Source organism: Varanus komodoensis, unplaced genomic scaffold (genome assembly GCF_004798865.1).
Source record: "Varanus komodoensis strain SLA01 unplaced genomic scaffold, ASM479886v1 scaffold87, whole genome shotgun sequence".
NCBI lineage: Eukaryota > Metazoa > Chordata > Lepidosauria > Squamata > Varanidae > Varanus > Varanus komodoensis.
This window is the reverse complement of record NW_025336565.1, coordinates 1,437,093-1,446,097: the sequence shown is the minus strand read 5'-3', so window position 1 is coordinate 1,446,097 and position 9,005 is coordinate 1,437,093. Positions and strand designations below refer to the sequence as shown.

The window sequence follows — 9,005 nt, the reverse complement described above, 5'->3', positions numbered from 1 at the left end:
GCGGGCGCCGCCCGCCGAGGGCTCCGGGCCAGGGCGCAGCGGCGTCTGGAGGGAGCCCTGCAAGGCGCCCGCGCCCCACAGGCCCCGCCGCCCCCACGGAGGGCCGGTGCGGCGCGCGGAGCCCGGGGGCGCGGGGCGGGGGCCCTCGTGGGGGCCTCCCCGCGGGCAGGGGGGCTGCTTGCCCGCTGCAAGGACTCCGCCGGGAGACTGGCCAGCGGCGCGCTTCTGCGGGGTGGCGCTCCGGCCTCGGAGGGCGGGCTGCGCAGGCCGCGGCTCCACGTGCCGGCCGGGGAGGCTGCGCAACTGGAGGCTCCCCGGGGCAGGGAATGGGCCGCCGCAGCCTCCTCCGCCTGGGAGCTCCCGCTCTTCAAGCTGCGCCGCATCCGCTTGCCGGGGTGCAGGCCTGACGCTGGACGGGCGAGGGGGCCAGAGCCTCTCCTCCTGCCTGCCCCGAGCCCCCCCCCCCCCCGGTCCTGCTTTCTGGAACAGCCCCACTGGGGTCCGGTATTGTGAGGGGAGGGGAACAGTCCCCGCCTCCCCCTTCTCCGCACCAGGCATCCCTGGAACCCGGCTGCACCTTCCTCCCTCCAGCCCTTTTTCCAAAGCAAAAACCACTATTATTTTAGCGTTTCCTCCAAGGGGAACTTCCGCAACTCCCTCGCATAGTTTGGCTCCTCTTTCTGATTCATGCATCTTTCTGATTTTACATTATTTTTAGTCGGCTTTTAAGGATCGAGCCGTCTCAAGCTGGCGCAACGGACAAAAGCAGCCCTAAACAAACGCAGCACAATAGAGCGAATCGATATTCCATAAGGATCCCATCAGGCCTTGCCAGTAGTGGCTTCAGCCCCCCGACTGTGGGAAGGCCCATGAAAACCGCCGGGTCCTCCATGTTCTCCCGCACGCTTGGGAAGGACGGCTCTGCCAGTCCTCCGGCGCCAGCCGATCCCGCAAGCGCAGGGCCACCGCCGAGAAGGCCTTCCGCTTGCCAGTTCGCCGCTCTTGGTGGCGGCTGGGGGGGCTGCTTTTGCGGGTGACCTCAACGTGCAGGCAGGCTGGGGCGGGGGACACGCCGCCCGTCTGCCAAGCGCCTTGGGTCCAGAGCACGCCAGGCCTTTATGATTCACAGCAGCAATTTAAACTTGGCTGGGAAATGCTGCAGCGGCCTGTTCCTGCCTCGCTGCTGGCTCGGCAGTGAGCGGGCTGGCCGAAGCGCAGGAGGGCACAGGCGGGCGCCCGAAGCAGCAGTGAGGCGGCACGGCGGCCTCCGGGGCAGGCTGAGCGGAGAGGCGCTGCCTGCGCCCGGCCGCCCGGCTGGGATGGGCCCGCAGTGGCCCGCTGGCCGGCCCGTCGTCCTGCGCAGGCACTCTTACGGAAAGGGCCGAGCCAAAGCGCTTTTCACGGCACTGGAGCCATGCGGTCCCACTGCCAGCCATTGGGGCAGCACTGCCCAAAAGGGGCGGCTTTCCCTGGGGGGGCCCTGCCCCAGAGACTCCCCACCTGGAAGCTCAGCCTGCCGGTTTGTCCGATGCCTCCAGCACTGTGCCAACGCCGGCCGCTCGCTCGCCCGGGCAGGTCACACGGGGGCCCGGCCTCCCCCTGCAGTCTCCTGAGTTGTTGCTGATTTTATGCTCTAGGAAGGGTGATGAACGCGGCCTCCATTATCCTCCTCTGCCCGGGAATCCACGAGGGTGGGTGGGGAGAGTGCTGGTGCCCAGAGGCCGCGAAACTAAGGAATCGCCCAAGAAGAAGCTGGGGGTGGGGTGGGGGGAAGCTCCATTTGGTGGGGTGTCCTGAATGGAGCCCGACCCCCAGTTCAGTTCCTGCCCAGAAACTGGGCCGTGGTGGGAAGAGGAAGCAAGACCGCCTAATCTGGGAAGAGGAGCAAGACCGCGCCTTCGCTGCTGGGGTCACGCCAGGGACGGGCTGCCCTCCGCGCTCCGGCCACCAAAGTGCGAATACCTCTGCTCTTTTCTTTTCCACGGATGACGCCACGGAGCAAAGCCCCCGACCTGCACACTGATGCGTCGCCACGCTCCCTCCGTCTCGGCATTAAAATGCGAGCACGGGGGACACCCCCTCTGCGCCACACCCAGAATCACTGCCCGGCCCCCCCACCCACGGCCCCCCTTCCTCCTCACCCACAGCCCCGGCACCGGTGCCGTACCCTAACCGGTGGCGCCTTTCCGCGCCGATCCCTGTGGGCTGCACTGCTCGGAATCGCTCAGAGAAACCACTTGGTGCTGCAGGGATGCTGCAGACCAGGCCGTTCCTCAGCCGCCGGGGCATGTGCAAAGGGCAGGCCGAGCCCAGGTGTGCCCCGCGAAGCACCGGACACAGCCCGGGGCCTGGCCTCCTGAGGCGGTCGAGCGGAGCATCGCTCGCCCTGCCAGCCGCAGCTCTTCTGGCAGGTTTCGGAGGGATCTTTCCTCAGCTCGGCCTGGAGAGGCGGCCGCCGGACGGGGAACACCCAGCACACGGAGCGAGGAAGTCGCTTCCCTTTCCTTGCGAAGGGCGGCCCTTCCCTCACCTCCACCTGCGTGCAGAGAGACCCCAGGAGTGCCGCTCACAACGGGCTGCCAGGGAGGCGTTCCCGGCAGGCCCAAGCAGGGTGGGGGGCAGCTCACAAGCTGCAGGGTGCACAGACATGGCTGGAGCCGCTCCCCCCCGCCCCACGGGCCAAACAGCACAATTCCTTGCACGTCTACACAATTCTGCCTGGGATCATGGCACACCTCTGCGTGCCAAACACCTGCGGCTGCCTTCGCTCAGGTGGTTCTCATGTGCGGGGGGGGGGTTCTCTCGATGTGCGGGGCCATGCGCTGCGCATGAGCTTCTTCGCTTGCCCATGAGCAACCTCCCCTTGGTGCAGAGTCATCCATGCGACAGATGAGCCTGGACTGATTTGGGGGCTAAACAGCCAGGCGGTTCAGCCAGCGGTGGCTTCCAGGGCGTGGGGTCGGCTCGCCTGCCGCTTCCGCGCATCGCTAGCTAAAGGCCCCGCAATCCGTTCCCATCGCTGGCAACCAGGCCTAGGCTGGCGCCGGATCCTGGGGCTCCTGGCTGCGGGAGACGAGCTGGCGGGTAAATGCTGTGGACTCTCGGATCGGCAGCCAGGAAGGGTCACGTCATCCCGCGTCTTGGCTGCCTGCGCAGCCTTTCCCGTCACTGGTGCAGGCGGATCAGCCCCCGGAAAAGAGCCACGCCACGGACTCCGTGCCGCACGCCAAATCCGGGCCCGTGCGCTCCTGCACCCCACAGCAAGCCCGCAGAGGCGGTGCGGCACCCGCAGGAGCGCAGACCACAACTCCCATCATCCAGTGCAGCGCAGCTGAAGGCGGGGAAGCAGGGCTGGTGGGGTTGCTCCTCCGGGCGGGGGCTGCCCGGGGGTCGTTTACATCCCTGCTGAGGCTGAGTGGGGGCACTCTTGCCAACGCGGCCCGCCCTTCCTTCCTGCCTGCCTGCCTGCCTGCCTCTTCCCCTGCCTTCCCCCAAAGCCTTTAAGTCCGCCAGGGCAGAGTCTTCCTCAGCCCCCTTGCTGTGGTCCCCCCAGACAATCCTCGTAGCTTCCATGCCCTCTGCCTTCACCAGCCAGGTCTCCCGGGTGTTGGACTACAACTCCAAGCACCCACCTGGCTGGGGATTCTGGGTGCTGTCTCCCAATGCAGCTGGAAGGGGCTGGGTTTGGGAAGGCTGCCACAGCCGAGTCGAAGCACGAATCGCTTGAATGAAGCACATCCCCCCCCCGCCCCCCGTGTTCACCTCCCATTCCTTGCTTGGGCCCCTTGTGTCCAGTTCTAGACTGCAATCCCCTCGGGGCAGGGACCTCTCTCTCATGCAGTGCTGATACCGGCCCTGAGGCAGGGCAAGGGGCACAAGCTGGCCCAGCTCCTGCTCCTCCGCTGCCCCCTGGAAGTCTTATTTGGAGCAGCCCTCTGGCTTGCCGGCTTTCAGCAAACACAAGCAGTGCTGAGCGTATCTTTGCAGTCAAGAAACACTGAGGACTTGCATCCTTAAAATTAAAGCAGATTCTCCGGAAGCTGGTTTCTCGGCCCGGGATTTCCGTCTGTGTTTGCCCCATTCTCTGGCACCTGCATGGCCTCTTTCAGGGGCAGAGACCTAAAGGTCTCAGGGCCTGAGTATTTTAAGGGTACTTCAATCCGGAGGAGCCTGCACTTCTACCATGGAGAAACCTTTGTTCTGGCATGAGAAGCGCATCAGGAAGCACAGAGCCCGGGGTCTCCTCTGCGGTGGCACCCAAGGAAACCCGACAGCTTTCGGCTTGCCTTCCAGCACCAATTGAAAACCTTGCTCTTTAGCGCTGCTCTTGCATATGGTCATTAGGAAGCCCAGGACTCCTGCTTTGGGTACTTCCAGGAGTCTGCTAAAATCCAAGCACATGCTTGTTTTTCAATCTTTTAGACCATTCCTATTATTCATTATGGTCTCCTTGAAGGATGCACTTCTCCGTGTGGGTGGAAAGGCAGGGCGGAAATATTTTGATAAATATCGTTCATTAACTGGAAAGGCTGCGTACAGCGGGATGGAGTGGGGAGAGAGAAAGAAGGGGGGATTACCACGAAACAGTGGTGCTCAGCAAAAGCAAAATTCTCCTCTACCCCCCTGCACTTCTTGCTGATGGCTTGCCAGGCCCACGGGCTCTTTGTCTCCACAGCCAGTTTCCCTTCCCCTCGATTTTATATGCAAATCTTCCCAGGTGGTTTTGAAGGGCAGGGAAATCTGCAAAATCCCGGGATAAAAGCCCCTTGCCTTCCATTCCTCTGAACACACCTCTGAGGAAGGGGAACGGCAGGTATTTGTGGACTTCAGGGCTCTGATGGGAAGTCCGGGGCCTGACCCTGCTCCTCCGGCCTCCTCCTCCTCCTCCTCTTCTGTACAGCCGCTTTGGAAATCGTCATCCCAAAGGGAACAACACAGAAAGCGGCAACGGACACTGCGTGGCTGATAGATCCCCGAATATCCTGGCCTGGGAGGAGAGTCATCGCTCCCACGGGTTCCCACAGCCTCATGCCTGCCCACAGGTATTCGGGGCACCCGGCATGGCACCCCACGGACGTGCTGCCAAGACCTGGGTTGCTGCTGGGGGTGAAGGACCACGTGGTCCCACCCCACGTAGGCAAACGGCCTTCCTTAACCCTCCTCAGCACCGGCTACGGAGCAGCCTCTTCGGCCACGAGTGGCTTCGAGGGGTGGACGAGTGGCTTTCGGCGCCAGGCCAGGACCTTTTTATTTAAAACATATTTTAATTGTTAATTTATTAGTTATTTATAGGATTTTAAATCTTTTAAGCCGAGATGCACCGGGTTTTAATATTTTTATTGTACAATTGGTTATATTTTGTTCTTATCGTGAGCTGCCCCGAGGCTTTGTTGCGATGGGGGCAGCATAAAAATGTTTGAAATAAATAAATGAATGTAGCAGCTGCCTCCGTCTGTCTTCTGGTAGGGCTGGACCTCCACTCCCTTCCCTGTTTTTTTTTTTTTAATTAAAAGCAATCTGGGGAGAAGTTCTGCACAAGCCTCCCCGAAATGAAGGAGAGAGATGGAAGGCTTTGCAGGGGAACTTCCCCCCAGACTGCACCCCCCGGGTCTGTCAATTCCTTGCTTCTCAAACAATATGGCACCCAGCATATGTCACCAATCTGGATAATGATGTCATAACTCTTCTGCTTTATTTGTTTTAATTCCGGGAGGCACCCCTGCATTAACACCTCACACCACTTCAGCTTCCGATCTGAGCCTCTGGATGGCATGAAGGCTGCGAAACCATCGCCAGCTGCGGGAAGGCCGCCTTACCCTTGAGAACCGACCCTGTCAACAAGACCCCGAAGGGCTTATGCAGGAATCCCCAGGCTCGCAATTTGTACGGAAGTCAGCCGCATCGAAGTGCAAGAGGCTTACTCCCGATTAAAACCCAGCTGTTTGGATTCCGAAACTCCAGGCGTTTTCCCCGTCTTTTCTGTTTAAGCAGTTTTAAGGCAGGGTGGTGTGCTTCGACATGGTGGGAAACCGCTGTGGGGTTTAGAAGGGGGGAGGTGGGAGGGCTGAGCTCCCCGTATGTCCTGGGGCTGCAAGGGGCAGAGAGATCTGTGCCCTCCGGGGGCTTTTGCCCACCTCCCCACCAAAACCTAGTGCCGCCTGCTGGCGCCTGGACATCCATGGCCGGCCTCTTTTCCTCTGTCATAATGCTTCCTTTTTCTTGCTTTGTTCTGGCAGGAGGAGAACCCGTGGCTGGAATAACGGGGAATTAGCGTCCATCCAAATAGGTCGGAGGCAGGACCACTGAAGCACACAAGCCCTTCCTTTATGATGGCTTCCCCCCATTAATAGCATTTGGAGAATAAGTGGATGGCATTCCAGGCGCCGTTTCAGGATTCATCAGAGGCAGTGCTTCCATCTGAGGTCCTTTCAAATCAATGAGTTTCTTGTCATTATTTTAAGTGCTGTGAAGTCCACCTAGACTCCACCTGCCACCCCTAATTCGAACTTCAGCTCCCTGCAGCTCATTGATCGATCGTTTGACACACTGCTTTGCTGTTTTGCCCTAAGACTTGTGTCCAGAGGTGGTCCCCGAACCTTTCTCGGGAGCTCCAGACCTCTGGGTGGGCCGCTGCCCCACCGCCTTGCTGCCCAGGAGCCTTTGCTGAAGGAAATGCCTGGGCCCCACAGACCTCCCCCGCGTCAGGGCCCCCCGAGGGCAGCCTTGGCCTGCATGGCCTTCCCCCCTGCTGCCCCCCCCGGTCTTTCAACTCGAGGGTCTTCCTGAGATCGAGCACCTTCCTCTCCCCTCTCAAATCCGTAGCAGATGCTCCTTCAAAGACAATGCACGGACCCGGCCTTGCGCTCGCCTTCCTCTTCTCCCCCTCGCCTGTGGCCCCGAGGCCCGGACCCTTTGGGGGCCCAGGGCACCCCGCACGTGGCACGCTTCGGCAGGAGACGGCCGGCCAGGCATGTGAAGGGTGCAGCACCCCCACAGCCCTCCCTCCCTGCGGCAGCAGCGGGATTACGGCACAAGCAGCCTTCCCCCACCCGGCGCTTCCCAGATGGGGTGGACGGCAATCCCGCGGGCAGTGCTAGCTGGGGATGCTGGGAGCCGCGGTCCCACGCGTCTGAAGGGCACGGATCCTCAGGGTCAAAGGCCAGGCTGGGACTGCGCAGGCAGCCTCCCGAGCAGAGGAGCGGCTGGCCTGGGCTGGGCTGGGCTGGCCCCGGGCGCGAGGGTGGCTGCGCTCCTCCGAAGGGGAAGAGGAGAGATGCCATGACGTCACCCCAGCAGCCGGTGTGGCTGCAGGCAGCGCTCGGCAGGGCTTGTGGGAAGAGGGGCCCCGCCAGGCCCTCGAGCCGGACGCCCGCCCCCAGCCTCCCAGCACGGGGCCCCTTGCGGGGTTCAGCCTCGTGGAGGGAGAGGCGGAAACGCGTCCCCCGCTGAGCCCCCCGGCGGCCCGTCAGGCGGGATGCCGGAGGGCTCCTTCCGAAGTTCTCCTGGGGGCCCGAGCTCTCGCTCTGCACCCACCAGCGGGCGCGTTTCTTCCACAGAACCCTTCTGAAGCCCACAGGGGAATGTGCCACCCACAAAATGTCTCTCAGAAGAGGCAGCGCTTCCTGCGGCGACGCTCGCACAACATGGCGGGTGCGCTCTGCACATGCCTCCCTGCCCTCTTCCCACCCAGCCCGTTTTCATCGCCGCCGCGCGTTCATTCCCTCCATCACAGGTGCGTCCGCGCCTCCTTGCGAATCGTTCTCTTCGGAGTTGCCCCCTCAGTCACCCCCCGGCCGTTGCGTGTTCTGCCCACGGGGTGACCCAGGACAAACCAGCCTGCGGAAACCGTTCCGGAGCAGCGATCCCACTCGCGGCCCTGTGAGCGCTGCGGCGCCTGCCCCCCACGGTCGGCACCGGTGCAGCGCATCCTCGTCCCCCCCACAGAACGCCCCAAGGCAGCCTTCTCCCCAGTCTGCCTGCGTGACGCAAACCCATTTCACAGATTCAAGTAGAGGCACCGCCCACCTCTTCTCTCAGCCTCTGCAACCAGAACCAACAGTGGCGTCCATCCATATAGCCCTCTTCCCCCAGCCCGCTGATCTCCAGATGGGTTGGATGACAACTCCTGTCAGGAGCTTTGCTGGCCGGGAATGATGGGAGTTGAGGTCCAACACGTCTGGCCAGCAGCAGGCTGGGGAGGGGTACCACCCAGCCCAGCACTCAGCACTGCCCCGGACAAGGAGCCCGCTTTGGCCGACAACAGGAAGCAACGCACCGGTCCATTCGCACGACCCGGGGGGGGGGGGCACGGCGCCCCCTGCAGGTGTCCCGGCGAGGAGCAGCCAGGCCAGGGCGAGGCCGCCCACCCCACGCGCGGGGCAGCGGCGCCTCCTGCCGTTGACCTCCGGGAACTGCAGCGCGCGCCGGCGCCGGCGGCCGCTCCGGAATGAGGCCGTGGGAGCCCCGCGACCGGGAGCGCCGGCCCGCGGAACTGCGGTTCGCGAAACCCGGCTTCGCCACGCCTAGCGGGCCGCCCTCTGCGGGCCCCGGGCCGGGGCCAGACTCGCGCGCTCCCCGCGGAGGACGACGCCGGAGCACGGAGCGGCCCGCGGCGCCGCAGCCCCTGCCCGCAGCCCGGCTCCGCTCGCACGGACGACGCGCCCCCGCCGCCCGCCCGCCGCCCGCCCGCCCGCGAACTTCACTCACCGGGCGCTTTCTCCAGCCGGCCCTTCCGCCCCCCGCACAGCCGGACTTTGGAGATGAGAATGAGCAGCTGCTTCTGGCACAGGGACTTGGTCCCGCGCGGGCAGACCTTCCTCTGCGCCGCGACGGGGCGGCTGGCGACGGGGTCGCGGATCTCGCGCTTCTGCCGGATCAGGGAGCTGGCTAGCGCCGCCATCCCTGCCCCATCCGGGGGCCAGGGGGGCGCGGGCCGGGCAGAGCCTGGCGCTCGGGCAGGCGCGGCGGCGCCCCCCCTCGTCCCCCGGCCCCGGGCTGCGGGTCCG

At 63.7% G+C, this 9,005-nt stretch overlaps 1 protein-coding gene across 1 annotated transcript in view; it reads right to left on the bottom strand.

Annotated features, from left to right (window-relative positions):
* FGF11 (fibroblast growth factor 11) overlaps positions 1-8,899 on the bottom strand; it is a 19,245-nt gene extending 10,346 nt beyond the window's left edge. Inside the window, exon 1 of the mRNA XM_044417162.1 lies at positions 8,707-8,899. Within this exon, the coding sequence (XP_044273097.1) occupies positions 8,707-8,899 (193 nt within the window). The remainder of the gene's footprint in view (positions 1-8,706) is intronic.
* Between the last annotated feature and the right edge of the window lie 106 nt (positions 8,900-9,005).